The 16,979-nt window shown below is 32.9% G+C and overlaps 3 protein-coding genes across 3 annotated transcripts; 1 reads left to right on the top strand and 2 right to left on the bottom strand.

Annotated features, from left to right (window-relative positions):
* Positions 1–679: 679 nt before the first annotated feature.
* On the bottom strand, positions 680–3,782 carry LOC8269339 (GDP-mannose 3,5-epimerase 1). Its single transcript, XM_002531251.4, has 7 exons — positions 3,625–3,782; positions 2,403–2,813; positions 2,202–2,295; positions 1,985–2,114; positions 1,732–1,864; positions 1,312–1,519; positions 680–1,174 (listed from the first exon to the last, which is right to left on the bottom strand). Exons 2-7 carry the CDS (start codon positions 2,810–2,812, stop codon positions 1,019–1,021), a joined length of 1,131 nt encoding a protein of 376 aa, XP_002531297.1. The 5' UTR covers position 2,813; positions 3,625–3,782; the 3' UTR covers positions 680–1,018.
* A 6,469-nt stretch (positions 3,783–10,251) lies between these two features.
* LOC8269338 (light-inducible protein CPRF2) lies at positions 10,252–14,612 on the top strand. Its single transcript, XM_002531250.4, has 6 exons — positions 10,252–10,860; positions 12,297–12,393; positions 12,712–12,922; positions 13,585–13,660; positions 13,741–13,866; positions 13,985–14,612. Exons 1-6 carry the CDS (start codon positions 10,408–10,410, stop codon positions 14,381–14,383), a joined length of 1,362 nt encoding a protein of 453 aa, XP_002531296.1. The 5' UTR covers positions 10,252–10,407; the 3' UTR covers positions 14,384–14,612.
* Positions 14,613–14,884: 272 nt separating this feature from the next.
* On the bottom strand, positions 14,885–16,910 carry LOC8269337 (pentatricopeptide repeat-containing protein At3g18970). Its single transcript, XM_048369823.1, has 2 exons — positions 16,584–16,910; positions 14,885–16,268 (listed from the first exon to the last, which is right to left on the bottom strand). The coding sequence occupies exons 1-2, from the start codon at positions 16,604–16,606 to the stop codon at positions 15,173–15,175; spliced, it is 1,119 nt and encodes a 372-aa protein (XP_048225780.1). The 5' UTR covers positions 16,607–16,910; the 3' UTR covers positions 14,885–15,172.
* Positions 16,911–16,979: the final 69 nt, after the last annotated feature.

The raw sequence follows: 16,979 nt of genomic DNA, 5'->3' as shown, positions 1-16,979 counted from the left end.
CTAAATTAGCCACGTCAATTGTCATCCTCTCCACTAATTGTGAGCCACTGAATGTAATGTCCCCAAACATTAAACCATGGTTGCGACCTTTCACCCCCATGGAACGGTTCATACTCAACTGGGGTACCAAAATTCCATTCCCACAACAATCACGAGGTTCAATATTCTGTTGCACAAGTGACATTACTTTTCTTTTCATGGAGAAAAAGAGAAAGAGTGATTATAATTTATAAGAGACCATGAACATAACCTTCTCAAATTGGACACATTATGTTTTCTTAGTTTTAACTGCTGAACGAAAATATTTCAAGTTTATGCATGGAACATCACAGAACGGTGACGCAGTGCATTGCCTATGGGATCACAAATATATATAAAGAAATAAAAATAGAACCCTTAAAAGGCGATGGCGGGTGAACGTGTGAAAAATCCTGAAGGAATATCCTTAATTCCTACTGTGAAAGAGAAATAGAAAAGGGTATGGCAGGCATAAATGAAAAATTGATTTGCGTTTGGATCCACCAATAAAAGATAACATGCATATATATGTTGCCAATTGTCGCCATCTAAGGACCACAAGAAAGGCCAAGTGGGCTACTGCCCACTTCATTATGTAAAATACCCTTTATACATCAGAATTTGAATTTGCATATCCTGTCAAACAAAATAGCAAGGACCATTTGTAATCCCAAATCAAAGGGTTTTATTTGCAGAATCAAAGCTTCCTCCATAACAACTATACTGAATACTGATAGCTGCTAAGCTTAGCCCTTAAATATTACAAGATACAACATTGATGAGAAAAAGATTGCCAACAAATGCTAAATTACAGTACCAAAGCCCGAGACCTTAACAGGAAAAGATAAAATGGGAGCATGATAACTTCCTTAAATATAGGAACATAATACAAAATAGAAACCAAATAGTAACTTAAGCTAAAAGGCGGTCCATTCTCATAAACACCCTCATAGTCGGCTTTCTTTAACATTACTGAAAGAGCTTCGTACCTTCAACTGCTTCACTCTTTGCCATCAGCAGCACGAAGTGAACCCAATTGAACTGGTGCTTGAGTTCCCACCACTTTAGATGATCCATAAATGGACAAGTCAACTCCTTGAGACTTCTCTTTCTCTATCTGTTCCTTGATCCAGAAGTATGTAATTCTCAGGCCATCCTGAAAAATAGCATGGTGAACTCGTCATGGGTAAAGCAATAACTATAAAAGTTACAAACGCAACTGAACATTTGCTTCATTATAAACTCTTATTTTTTCTTTATCTGAAGAAGCTCCAAATGCAATCAAAGAGGTACCTTTAGCCTCATCGTAGGAGCCCAACCGAGCTTTTCTTTGATCAGGGTGTTGTCAGAGTTACGCCCACGGACACCTTCTGGGCCAGGAATGTGATGGATGGGGAGCTTCCTGTCCTCAAAGCTAAGAACAATCTCAGCCATCTCATTCATGCTAACCATTTCATCACTTCCAATGTTCACTGGCTCCCGGAAATCTGACTTGGTCAATCTAAAACATACAAGTTTGTTCCAAGATTAACACCAATTGTTTCACAGGCATACATACAAATATAAGTATTACCAGATGGTGTTTTACTCTTGTTCATTCAATTCCTTTTTGTCCATGAACAGAATTTGGATCGAAAAGATCAAATATTGTAGAATCTCAAGAACAAAACTTCAAACCAAATGTACAAGCTACAAAAGATATAAAGTGCTTACCTAAGCACACCCTCCACGCATTCATCAATAAAGGTGAATGATCGGGTCTGAAGTCCATCTCCCCACATCTCAAACTTGTCGGTGGAAGTCAGAGCCTTTCTGCAAAAAGCAGCAGGTGCCTTCTCCCTGCCACCTGCAATAGATGCAAGAAAACAATAATATTAGTACAATGCACAAAATGAAAATCATAATAAACAAAGAAGCAACAGAATTATCTATATGAGCAAACAATTGCAAAAACTAAAGAGCTTACCTTTCCATGTTCCAAAAGGACCGTAAATGTTATGGAATCTTCCAATGCGGCATTCAATTCCAAAGTCCTTGGTGTAGTGCTTGCACAACTCCTCTGTAGCAAGTTTCTCCAAGCCGTATGCATCTTGAGGCTATAGAAGTTGAAAAGAAACCTATTCGTTATATTGGACAAAGAATGAGCACATTGAACAATCATTAATACCAAGAGAGGAACTAACCTCTGCAGGCCAAGCATCAGACTCCTTCAAGCTAACATTAGTGTCCAGTTGCTTAAATTCAGGGTAAATACAAGCACTAGAGGCATAGAAGAGCCTGCAGAACAAGAATATCAGACTTTCCGAAGATGCAGCAAGAAAATCCAAACAAACAATTTCCACAAGGACTTCTGTCCAATCAAGAACAATATGTCCGCAACAAACCTCTTAACTCCATTGATCCTAGAGGCCTCAAGCATGTTGAAGCTGATCATTGTGTTGTTGTACATAATGACAGAGTGGTTGGACTGGATGAAACCCATCCCACCCATATCAGCAGCAAGGTTAAATACATGGTCTACACCCTTAGTAACCTTCAAGCAGTTATCCATGACCCTCAGATCCACAAGATGGAATTCATGACAGAACATATCTTCTGTCATGTGCTCATTCTTCTTCCAGTCGGAAGCAATAATGTAATGGCCCTCACTCTTCAAACGGCGAGCAATGTGGGAGGCAATAAAACCACCAGCACCAGTAATTGAAATTCGAAGCTTCTCAGATGGCCAGTAAGGTTCCCTCTCAAGGTTCTCATAGGTGTAAGCCCCATAGTTGGTTCCTTCACTGCTTCCCATACTGCATGAATAAAATTGTTAACATAACATGAAACATATGGTATTATCAATGTGTTAAATCAGTGTATCCTAACAAAAAGAAAGGTTGCCAAAGTAAATGCTTCACAGTCCCAAGAAAAAACAGGAAAATAAAGCCTTAATAAGCCGTTCGGCCCATTCCTCAAAGGAAGAAGATAAAGCAACAACCCTGGCCAACATAACTGCTCATTCAATATCCATTCTTTCAGTATTATACGAATTTTCTTTTACGATTACTGAGATATGATCTCAAGAATTTACAATTCAATTTCGAGTTTCACAGCCACAAGCCATTAATGGGTCAATTTCCAAATTTATGAAGTGAACTAAATCCAAGACTTGCTACAAGAAAAGCGAGAGATCTTAGCCAACCAAGGCTAATCCATAAACAAGTAAGAAAATATAGCAAAGAATTATACAGCCAATTAAATGAAATGAATAAGCAAGAAAAAGTGCACGGTATCTCAGTAAAATATACTCCTAAAAGTGTATCTTTTCAGATTCGCAAATAAAAAGACTAAAACTAAGGTACCCAATTCTAGAATATTATCAAGAACACGGAAATCAGCTGAGAAACTAAACTAATGAAGGACAAAATAGATAAAGGTGAAGACTTTGACATGAACTTATAACAAGAACAAAGACATGCATACCAAGAACAAAAAATTCACGAAATAAGATCATGAGAAAGAAGATCTACTAATGTGAAACAAGAAACCGTGCACAAAGAGAAGGTAAGAAAAAATCTCATAAGTAGAATAGCAAAACAGCAAAAACCCACTTAAGATTTTTACCTGTAAGACCTGGAAATTGGGTGTCTGAGAAAAGAAGATAATGCAAAATAAGAGCAGAGGAGAAAAGTTTGAGAGAGATGATTCAGAAGGCTCAAAGGCTATTTACTATATATAGACCCCAAGTGAGAGAAAGAGAAATAGAATTAGAAAGAGAGGGAGGGAAAAGGACAAATAGCACCACTAATTTCTTTTTCTCCTAGTGGGACTAATATTCTTTAATTTCATCTTCCTATGATTTTGAGCTCTGAGTAAGAGATTTGTTGGGATTTTAGGAGAATAGGCAAAGAGAGAAAGAAAAGAAAAAACATATAAACATATATCTTTATTATAATACTTACAAAGACTTTAGGCTAAACCAGTTGTTTAAAGTTTAGTGCATGTTATTCGTTATTGTTTTTACAAGTTTAATAGTAAGTTATTTTATTACTTCAAGAAAAAATAGTAAATTATTTATCACAATTTAATATTTAAACATTTCTTAATGCATAAATCTCATTTAAGAGAGAGAAACAAAGTATTTAAATATTAAAACTTGATTGTTTTTGTATCATAATTATTGTTCATTTGTTTAGAAAGATAGAGAAAATGTAGAAACAAAGTTTTTTTTTTTCTATAATTATGTTGAAAATTAGTTTTTAAAACTTGTTATTTGTGCTTATTAAATTTGTTTTTCTTTCTAGTTGAATTACATATCAAATTATTCAATTTTTCAACTAGTAAATAATCACATAAAATACATATAGTAATAAGAGCATAAGAAATTTTTGAGTAAAATTATCTCACTTCCTTCATTTGTATGCTATAGATAATTGGCAATCTCTCAATAGTGGTTTGGCAAAGTCAATAGTAGTAGTAAAATATAAATAATAATATTATTAATTCTTATTTTTTATAAAATTTAAAATATTTTTAATACATAAAATTAAAAAGTTTAATTTTTAATTTAAAAAATTAATATTTATTCAAATTTTATTTTTTAATTAATCTAAAAAAATATGATACATATTTATAATTTATTTTAAAATCTGATTCTATCTGACTTTTAAATTAAAGTTTGGATCTATTTATTAAAATAATTAAAATTAACTTTTTGTAACCCTAACCTACAAATTTAAAGAGATATTTGATCCTTTACCTAAGAATTTTATACCTTTCATAAAAATAAAATAAAATATAGATATCTTTATAAATTTAGATTATTAAATTTACTAGTTCTTAATCAATAGAAATTGAAATGTATATTATTCTAAAAAATATAAATGGAAATATATATTACAACAAACTTTGCGAGTTAATTAATTAATTAATTAATTAATAATAATAATAGCCTCTCATGCATGGAATCTAACTTACCTTGAAAAAGATTATTAAAAGAAAATTAAAGTAATTCAAAATAGTGGTTGATAATAATGGCAGTTTTAGGTTATGACATTGTGTAACAAGAGCATCAATTAAAGAAAATAATAATATAAAATAAATGATAACACAAACTAATATTGAAAGATATGTAAAATATCTCTTTGATCCAATAGAATTTAGCCAATAATTATTGGGGGAGAATATTGACACAGCCAGTCCAGTAACATGGTCCTTCTTTATGAATATATCGTTTTCGGATTAGGTTATAAGATTACAGACTAATTATATTTTATTTTAAAAATAATATTTAATATCTCATGGAAAAAATGATTTTCTGACGTTTAATAAAAAAAAAATTAATCAAAAGAGACAAATCATACTATAATTTATAATTTATAAGATTCCATATTCCACATGATTCTTCTCTACTTTATAATCATATAATCACGACTGTATTTTTAATTTAAATAGTAATTGATTACAATCAATTTAATTAATAGGGTGCAATTGTAAGAAAAATAAATAAAATTGTAGAACTTATTAATCTCGTTGGAAACAAAAAGGGTGAATCTTAATCTGTAATCGACTTGGAATTGAAGAAATGGCAGTGCCAATTTCATGATCTAAGATTCTGAGCGGGTAAAACAGTTGACTTTATTTATTATTTCCGGTGACTTGAACGTTCAAAAACTTGTAACATAGGCAAAGGTGCCTAAACCCCCACACTTGTCACAAACGTTACATCTTTTTCTTTTTTTCCCCAAACAGTTGACAGACACTTCGTAAGTCAATTTCTTTATCCACAATAAACCTCTTTCTAAAAGTTTCTCTTTTCCTTTTTAAAGACTTCTACATTGAATCTGTGAAAATCATTTGTTGTTTTTCTTTTAGTGAGAATTTATCCAATTTTTTGTGGCACAGGAAGGGTTTGAAGTGGAATGATTGGGGGGTCTCATATCATATGTACCTGAAAAAAAATGAAAATTCGTGGAAAATGCATTAAAATTGAAAGCTTTGTATGATTGGGACCATTAGAAATCACTTGGAAGGTTCTTACCTTAGCACCACATACATGGTTTTATTTTAAAAATAAAGTGAAATTTCACCCAGTGATTTTAGAGAACCTGCTACCCTCACCTTCATTTGTCTCTATTTAAGGGGTGCAAAATTCTGAGTTTTATCGTACTACATTTCATTGGACTGACAGACAGCTAAATAATTGCCTATGTACATACCATTTTTCTTTTCGAGACAGAAAAGAAAACCATATCAATATGAGGAAATCGGTTTTGATATATGAATGGGCTTATCCATAAGCCACTTTAATCCTCAATTATGACATTATCAAAGAGAAAAAGTTCGACTTTAAGGACTAAATGTAACATGTATCACATGTCAAATGATTTAGACCTCACCTAAATAATTGTGCACTGCACAATTGAAATTACTATTCGAAAATCTTCATATTCACACACACACACACACACTGGTAATACTATTTATACAGTCAAATTCTAGGGTTGGTAATCTGCATTCTATGAGTAAATACCTACTCTAAATCCATCCAATTAAAATTAAATAATGTTCAAGTTGACTAGATAATAAATATTATTTATATTCAAATAAATTTCACTGGGTATGAGTAGGGTTTGGAAAATATAGTAGTCTAAGCATATTTATAACCCTACCTACTTCTTCTTTTAAGTTAAACATGTAATGTTTATATTTATCAATTTTGATTACCTAATTAGTTATATTGGGAGAATTTGATAAATTATTTTTATTACTCTAATATAGTCAGATAGATTGAGTATAATATATAGATTATTTTAGTTGAATGGGATTATAGGTTAAAAACTAAAACTTAATTCTTATATATATATTATATAAAATAGTAAAATTTTGATAAATAAATATTTAAAAAATTAATAATCTCAACTAATTAATGAATTGTCCCAAACATTTAAACACTCACTTCATCTTTAATTAAATGAAAGCGATGTTCCCAGTATTGTTCGCATCAAAATTTCTCAAATTGGAATGCTTTGACAACTTCCATCTTCGTACTTCTGTAAGATAAAAACTAAATAAATTTAACAATCATTTTATATGTGTAACTTGATGAAAATGAAAAAAGAAATGCAATATTCTTATAGTAGCAAATTAAGATTTTAGAATATAATTACGTCTCTGAACACACCTAGAAAAAGAACAAGAAAACACCTCCAAAAAATTTTGAGTAATTATCTCAAACCAATAAATTGTTAATCGTTGATGAAACTTTCTAATTTCGTAAGTATGTTTAAGTTTTTCATCCAATATTCGGGCCTTTCGCATGTTGGGCTTCGGAAGAAAAAGGCTGTCTTAATCCTGGCTGGGTTTGTTCTTGGATTGGGCAGCTTCTAAGTCCATCAACAGCTCTTCCAATTGAGCCCAGCATCCATAGCCATTTCAAAACTTCATGTGTTAAAACTTGAAAGAGAATATACTAACCCACTTTCATGTCCTTAATTTCTTTACCTTAATCTATTTTTATATCGACCATAAAATATTCAAATTCGAACTCAATAAAAGTTTATTTATTTTATTAAACGAGTTAAACTCTGAGTTGAGTAATATTATCAATTCAACTTCAATCTAATAAAATATGCAAGTCTACTTTTGATAAGATCAATAAGCAAAGTTAACAACTCAAACCTAAATTCCACTCATTTACGATTTATTACCTTTAATAAGCTCAGATTTTCTTTTTAATATCATTTCCTGAAGTATATTTATTTGTTATAATAAAATGAGTTACTTATGAATTCAACTTAACTCAAATGCAAATTTAATTGTTTTAAATAAACATAGTTTAAGCTTTATTACAAATCAAGCTCAAACTCTTATTATAGACTATATCAAAATTAAGTTAAAGCTGTTAAAATACGGCAAGCTCAATCCAATTACAGCCTCAGTCCTTTCACATATCGGCCCTACAAACATGACAAGCTCCTATTTCCTAGCCTACCAAAAAGAGAAATTAATATTTAATTATAACACCCAACAGTTTTTTTTTTTTTTTTTTTTAATTAATATTATACACAGAAAAAGTTCAGGAGCAAGTGACAAAATACTATGCCCAGGTTGCCCTTTCAGAACCTGCAAATGTGTAAGACAGCTCTGGTCCATTAATATTTAATTAAAAAAACAGCATTTCTAACGAAAAAGTAGCAATATAGTGCCCAAATGCCAATGCCAATGCCAATTTTGTCTTTTATAGGCCCACTATGAGTAATTCATAACAATTTGATTCACTATCTCTTTTTAATTATAAAGCAAATGTCTTAATACAAAATGGGTAAATATAAGGTTTTCTCTTTTGTTTTAACTTCCACAAAAAGTAAAGCTTTGTTTACCACTGAGCTATTCTTTACTGTAATGTTTGATTTGTGGAGATACTCTCTTTTATTATATTTGCATAGTATTACATATAATCGAGTATTATTTATAATAATTAATTTGAACTTAATATTTTACTGTATTCATCTATCTACTATAACATTTAATTATTATAAATAATATCTCCTATTATATTATTAGCTATATAAGTATAGACTCCCAATTTTTTTAATATACACTTAATTTTTTCCACTTTTTATTTATTAACTTAACTCAAATACTTTTTCTATTATTATTTGTTGAATCATGAGAATTATTGAACAATGTTTCTTTATGCCTAAGCTTACATAAGAAGCAAAAATATAATCAATTTTAATTTCCTTTATAATACACTTCTTTTATTTGTTATAACTTTTCTCTTTAGATATTCGTTGAAAACCTCATATACTACAAATATAATAAAAAGTTACTTTTTTTTTTTCATGCCTACAGTAAAAATGATGAATTCCTCAAAAGGTAACTGTGGGGCCACAATGAGCCGCCGCATCACACTGGAGTCATCCAATCGTAGCCATCGGTTTTTGAAAAGGGTCGTGTCTCCCTATCCAATCAGCAATCATCAACATTCAACAAGAAGCCACTATTTCCAATAGAAATTCTACCGTGTTTTGAATGAGTTCATATGCCCTCATGTCCTTTCATTATATCTATTGCCACGTTTTTCGTTAAGAAATTATTTTTATATACGACTATTATTTATATATTTTTCTTAATTAGAAAAATCACTATTAATTTTATAATTAAAATTGTTTATTATTAGCTATATCACGAAGGGAAAGAAAAGCAAATACTTAATCCTCATAATTTTCCGAACGGCACAATTGTGATGGAATTGAATAATGTATCAAATCAAATTTGTTCAAAAACAAAATGTCAAAGGCTACAATTCTTCTACAAGAGATCATCTTCTCCAAATTGAAAATCTGTGCTTTTATTAGAATTCATTGAAATAAACTTAAAGAAAACTTTGAATAGGATAAAATCATAAAAAGGGTACCCCATAATTTAATTTTAAAATTATTTTTCATATAAATCAAATTTAAATTTTATGTTTCAAGTTGGAGAGGAATAATATCTAAATCTATTCAAAATTCCAAATAATTGAACACTTCTCTTTCACAAAAAAAATGAATGATTGAAAGACCCCAAAGAGACCGAATCTGTCTCAAAAACAATGGATATGCACAACAACAATTTGATGAGATTTCAATTGTATATCGATAGGGACCAAAACGACCATTCCTTTCTACAGAATGCAAGTAGTGGATATTTTCTCCCCATCTTGCTATAAAACCAAAAACACATCCATTTTGGCATTTTGCTTATCCACTTTCCTATTTATCTTTTTATCACCACATCACATAATTTTATTGGTCAAATAAAATATATCTTATACACCACAATTCATTAACGAAGTAATAAATATTTATTTTAAATTTTGAAATTTGGAGCACATGAGACTTTGCAATGAAGTAATTGTAATACGGCGTTATACAATATATTGAATTTAGAATAATATTTTATTTAATATTCCCAATATTAATAGGTTTTTTTTTTTTTTAGGAATATTAATAGGGGTTTAGTATCTATAAAAGAATAACAATTCTGTTCTGCAGGCTAAGGGCGCGGCAATAAATAAAATATATATAAAAATCGGTTATGGTCAAATTGGTATTTGTTATTTTTTTTATTTTATGAAAACCCAAAAGAGCATTATTTTTTTAAGAATAAATATAATAATAATAATAAAATGAAGCAAAACAAGGAAAAATAAATAATAGAATCCTAGAAAATGGGTATTTTATCCAATTCCACATCAGACCCACATCAGATAAACGGAAAACAACCAAATCAACCAACCGATACAAAACCCGTCTTACACATTTACGCATAAACCAAACTGTACCAGAAGAAAATTATAACCAAAAGAAAAGAAAAACTCTCAAACAACAAGAAGAAGCTAACTTAATTGTATTTGTTATTATGGATAGGGTGTTTTCAGTAGACGGAATCTCAGAACAGTTCTGGTCACCACCACTACCGCCACCGCCACCTTCTTCTTCTTCTTCTGCAGAAGATTCGTCGAAAAAAATAAACAGAAGTGCATCAGAATGGGCCTTTCAACGCTTTCTTCAAGAAGCTAATTCTGTTGCTTCTACTACCGACTCTTCTTCTTCTTCCGATGTTGTTGTCAGGGACAATCACAAAACATCTGATGATGCTGTCGTTGAAATCAAGGATAATAAAAACAATACTAATAAATATAATGATTCTTCTGTTTCTAGTGCTAATGCTCAAATTAGCAATGGGAGATGTGCCCCGCCTCCGTTTAATGCAGCTGCTCCTCCTCCGAATATTCCGGCGGATTCTGAAGATTACCAGGCTTTTCTTAAAAGTAAACTCAATTTGGCTTGTGCCGCCGTTGCTCAGTCCCGGGTATTTTTATTTTCTTTTTTACTTTTACTTTTATTTTTCGCTGGGTAGATTAAAGAAAGTTCAGATCTTTTTTTGTTGGCTAGGTGAAATCTTTGAATTTTGAGTTTTTCTTTTACTCTTCTAATAGCTGTTTTTCTTCGTATTATGTTGTCCTTGGTTTCTGAGACAAATGGGAAAAACTTATTTGACCACAATTCTCTAATGTTTTTGTTTTTGTTGTTTTATTTTTTATTTTTTATTTTTTAAATGCTCACCATCATTGTTTTTGAGAGCTTTAGAGTTAGGTTGTGATTGCTTGATGAGACTATTAAAGAAAAGTTTTTTCTTTCCCTAAAAGAAAAGAATTAGTTGGTATTGTTCAATAGCTCTGCTAAGTCATGTAAAGTGAAGAATTTTGTTAGCATGAGTTCTTTATTTTGCTGTTTTCTTTGCTAGCATTTACCCGAGCTTTTTAAAATTGCTGTTTGAGTTTTTTTTTCCTATTGGTTTGTATAGAGGTGTGGATGCACTAGTTTTCATTTTCTTTCCAATTTCAAGTTGCTGTAAATTTTTTGGTTTTGAGCAGTTTTGGCTGTATGTTAAGGAAAGTAACTTTTGCCATAAAAGGAATTGCTCTGAGAGATGAAACAAGGACCATAAGTAAAATAGATATAAAGGAAATTCTGCTTGAAGCTTCACCCGAATTAAAGCAAAGAACCCACTAAAGTCTTAAAAGAATGTTCTTTCGGAATTGCTTTAGTACTTGGTAGTAGTAGGCTTCCGGAAATATTAGGCATAATAAGAAAAACTAGTCAAGCTAGATAGTCATGCCTGTTTGAAGCTTGTCCAATTTAAAGTCGACGACGCAGCCCTTTTAAGTAAATGACTAATTGTCACAATCATACCTCACTTGTTGATTTAAAAAAAAAAAAAAATCATTGAGAGCAGTTTTCTCTTAGAGGGAAAGAGGACCTGAGTTCTAAGAGCTATAGTTTCAAGTAAATTTTAAAATCTGGGGTCCAGGATTCTGAATGTCGTAGTTACTGTTCTATGGCTTGCCGATGTGAAGGTGAAAACATGCAAATCAAACGCTGATTTCTATTTTGTGGATATGCATAACCACAGTTCTATAAACTAGGGTAAGTTTAACAGTTAGGTGTATAAATACCAATTTGCTTCTGTGCATATCATAGGATTAAGTCCGTCGTCCTCTGATTTGGATATTTGATCTTGTTCTTGTGATTATGTGGCATAGCTTTTGTGTCACTTCTTAATCCTTGCTATAGGAGACTTGCTACAGTTAAAAGTTGGTATTAGCATTTCTAGTTTGCTTAATTTTTGCCTTTCGTTGTATGCTTTCTTCATTAAAGATATTTGAAGTCTTCCTTGAGCATCATATTTTCTGTAGCATGTTGGTATATTCTGGTTAATTTAATATGTTATGTCCGTTTCAATAGGCATCTTTTCTGAAACCTGAAGATTCATCTGCTCGAGCTGACAGTGGATTGCAGGCTTCAAATACTTCACAATTAGGATCTCATGCTCCTTCTAAAGGTTTGCATCACTAAATTTATTTGTGCGATTACTAAACATCCACTGTAGAGATATACATTCTTATACCTTTTTCTTGATACTATGGTAGAATCTGAATCGTAGTTGAAAAAGGTAAAACTTGATGATTGTGGGATTTAAATCTTGCTATACCTAAGATATTTACTCCTAGATTATAGAAGCAGGCATATTTTTCCATCATGTAGTTTCTTTACTTTGTTTTTCATTTCAGTTTGAACTCTAGGTATAGTTTTGAAAATGTTTTGTTGAGTAATATATACCTAATATTACTTAAGTGTTTCTTCATTGCTGGACATGCAGGGGCTGGACATGATGTATTTAGATCACAAGAGGTGGACGTTGATGGATCAGTTGGAATCCCCTCCTTACCTAGCACGCACAAGAAATCTGTAGTTCCTCTAAAGCCAACAACAAGTGGATCATCAAGAGAACAGTCAGACGATGATGAAAATGAAGGAGAAACTGAGCTAACTGAGAATATGGACCCGACTGATGCAAAACGTGTGAGAAGGTTACTGTCATCTCTGGTGCTCTTGTTGTTAATTTTATAGGCTTGTTGAAATGGGATTCATTCCTCCACAATGGGAAAATTATGCTCATAATGCGTTTCCAGGTGTCATCTTTAATGGCTAGCAATTATTCTTTTCTGTTACCATAAATGTTATCCTGCAGGCCAGATCATATACTGTTGGCATGCTGGACCAAGCAGTCGAAGAGAATATCCAATTCATCTTTGTAACATAAATTTATTTCTTCAACTGAGACTAAACTAATAAGTTGAGCCAATTCAGGAGTTCTCTTTATACTAGTGTTTTCTTTTACCGTGGTCACCAATCTTCTTACCACCCAAAAACCAACATAGATTGCAATCTCAACAGTGCTAAAATTTCCATCCAAAGATCTCCGCAATTCATTGTTTTTTTTTTTTTTAAAAGTTCTTAGAGAAGGAATTTTGTTCCACCTTCAAAGTTCTTTTTATGTTCACAGGTTAGTAATATATACCGTGCAGTCCAAATGCTGAAAGTAGAAACATGTATCATACATAGATGGCTCCCCAACATCACTTATTAGAATTCTTTTCTTATTTATTTGGGCACTATTGATCAACTTAATGCTTCAGATAACTCTGTTCGTCATATTTATATACTGTGAAAATCATGTGCTATTTTTCAGAATGCTTTCAAATAGAGAGTCAGCTAGACGATCGCGAAGAAGAAAGCAGGCTCATCTGACAGAGCTCGAGACACAGGTGTGATTCTTTTAAATGTCCACTTACTTCAACTTGATAAATATAATCTCCAATGAACTACTAAACTTTGTTCTTTATAGGTTGCTCAACTGAGAGTCGAAAATTCATCTCTATTAAAGCGTCTCACTGACATAAGCCATAAGTACAATGAATCAGCTGTCGATAACAGAGTATTAAAAGCTGATGTTGAAACATTGAGAGCGAAAGTAAGTTATTTGACAGTGTTCCATTAAGCTTGAATGCCAGGGATGGATATCTTGGCTTACGAGAGGAGACTGATAACTTGCATGTAATTTTCATTTTCTTGTGATGATTATGTATCAGGTGAAGATGGCTGAGGAGACGGTCAAAAGGATTACGGGGTTGAATTCTCTGTTCCATACCATACCTGAAATGTCCACAATGAGCATGCCATCGTTTGATGGAAGCCCTTCTGACACATCAACTGATGCGGCAGTTCCTGTCCAAGATGACACAGAGCATCAGTTTTATCAGCCTCCAAATAATCCATTGTCCACTCATGACCCAAGAGTAAACAATGCTTTGGCAGACATCTCCTCAGTTGAAAACGTGCAGCCACATTCTGGAGCAGCAGGTTTAGGAGGGAACAAGATGGGACGGACAGCTTCCTTGCAGCGAGTGGCTAGCTTGGAGCATTTACAGAAACGGATCCGTGGGGGTGCAACTCCTTGTGAGACCCAGTCCAGTGGAGAGCATCAGTAAGGGCTTCAAATGTGAAGGTTTTAATGAAGGATGTTGTCCAGAAGCATTCTGCTGCAGGATCATTTTGGGTTCAACTGTATGTAAACATCTATTCTTCATCTTGGCCACATGGTGATCAAACTGTTATTTTTAACCTTCATCTGATCATGCGACAGCAGCTTGCTTTATAGAACAGTTGATCAATATAATTATCAATTTTTCCAAGGCTCCTTTTGTCCTTGGCATGTCATAGGCTTAGAGTTTAAAGATCACTATACCTTTAGAAGCCGAAGGATCATTAATTTCCTGACTACTGAGAAACTAATGATTGTAAAGCTTCTTTTTTTCTTTTGTTTTTTTGTCGTTCATGTCAAGCATGGCTTAATTATAGAAGTTATAACATGTCTTGTTTCATATTTAATATGCGAATAAACATCATGTCCTATTGATCATTAGGCAGAGTCCCACTACAATTCACAACAGCCCCAGAAGGATACCAAATAGTGTCAGGGGCATAGGCACATGCAGAAATACAAGGTCACATACAAAAGGTGATTAAGCTTATACTTGTCCAACTGTGACAGCACAAAGAAATTGCTCAGCAGGAGTATCTTTTGTACATGATGAATTATAAGATCTTTACCAACAATGGTCAAATTTGGATTCTACGTACAAGAGATCACCTGAATAGATGCCAGTTGTCGATCTTCTATTATTTAAAACCAATACAATTATTCACTTTTCTTGTGGTACAGAACCGAATCTGATAATTAAGCGCCTCGTACCAAGATTTTCCTAATTTTTATTATTCTATACCAATACTTCCAAAAGGCGATTACCAATGGCTTGTACTAAACTGGCACCAGGTTTTGTTTCTAGCCTCTTCACCTTCATTTCCTTTCTTAAAATTTCAACATCCTCCCACCTTTCAGCTGAAGCATAAACATTTGACAAGGCTACATAATCCTCACTGCTATCATCCGATTCCACAGAATTCTTTTCTGGCTGCAAGTGAAGTAGTATCTTTGCCACTTTCTCACCCATTACAACATCCCCATGAACTTTACATGCACTCAGTAAACACCTCCACAAGATAGCATCAGGCTCCATTGGCATCCCTGCTATAAACTCGTATGCTTCTTTTAGGTGCCCCCCTTTGCCCAAGAGATCAACAATGCATCCATAATGCTGTATTCCAGGCTCAATACCGAACTTTCCCTTCATATTGTGAAACAAATGAAGTCCCTCTTCTACGAGGCCTGAATGGCAACAAGCTGAAAACAAGCTAGTGAAAGTCACAGCGTTAGGTTTAATACCAGATGCTCCCATACCATCCAAAAGCTCCAATGTTTCTTTCCCTTTCCCATGAATGGCCAAGCCAGTTGCCATTGCTGTCCAAGTTAATTTATTTTTTAACTTCATTTCCACAAAAAATTTCACCGCACTATCTAGACACCCACACTTTGAGTACATATCAACTAAACCAGTGCCAATGAAGATATCATTTTGAGGTACACATATTGTCTTCTCTATATACCCATGAATACAAGCCCCACACTCGAGCACACCCAATTGAGAACTAGCTGAAAGAACAGAAACCATGGTAATATCATTCGGTTTCTCCGCACAAACATCAACAACCATATCTCTAAACAACATTAGAGCAGCAACGGCACTATCTTTAGCTTTTTCTCTCTGTGAACTAAACCCTGTTATCATTGCATTCCAAGTAACGACACTTCTCTTCGACATTTCATCAAACACTTTTCTCGCTGAAGTAACATACTTATTATTTGCATAGAAATGAATTAAGGTAGTTGGCAACAGGATATTTGACATGAACCCCAATTTCAAAACTTGAGATTGTATTTGCCTTCCTAGCCATAAAGTTGATAATGAAGGCAATCTAGCACAAGAACCAAGAACATAAAGATAAGTAAAATCATCCAAAAATAAAAAATTGCTTGAAACCCAATTGGCAAAAATATGAATAGAGTGTCGTGGTTGAGTGCATCGTATCAAAGTGTTAAAGAGAAACAGATTTGGATAGTGGAAGTGTGTGAATATTGATTGGGCTTTCTGGGCGTTTGATAAAAAACAATATTGCTGTATTAGCTTGGCCAAAAAGGTGGGAGATGTTAGGTTATTGGTGATTAGCTGAGCAAGAATTTGATTTGGTTGGTGTTGGGTTATGAGTTTCAGTTGCAAGAGAGAGAAGCACCTGATTCTTGGAAGTTCGTACATGTGATTAACGAGTTAACGAATTGGAGGTACAAAGCATATGAAAGGTGCAGAATTTTCAGGGTTAGAATTTGGAAGGAAGCCTATTACATATTCATTCAAGTATCTAAATTTTTTTGCCTTTGACATAAAACAGAAATGGAAGAATATCCAAAGATCTTTGTTCGTTGTTGTATGATAGTTCTGTTTAATGAGGCACATATTAATCGAAATACTGCCTTCTTGTTCTCAAGTTAGAAATTTGAACTCTAGCTACCAAAGAAAGAAGTTTGCATTTCAGAGGAGTTTTGATCAAAATTTGTTCCTCATTCTGATTTAATTTAGCATTTTTCTATACTTGTAGACATTTTACTCTTTTTATATTTTCGTTCATTTA

The sequence above is a fragment of the Ricinus communis genome, chromosome 10 (assembly GCF_019578655.1).
Source record: "Ricinus communis isolate WT05 ecotype wild-type chromosome 10, ASM1957865v1, whole genome shotgun sequence".
Taxonomy (NCBI): domain Eukaryota; kingdom Viridiplantae; phylum Streptophyta; class Magnoliopsida; order Malpighiales; family Euphorbiaceae; genus Ricinus; species Ricinus communis.
The sequence above is the reverse complement of the archived record's forward strand: the minus strand, read 5'-3'. Positions and strand labels throughout refer to the sequence as shown.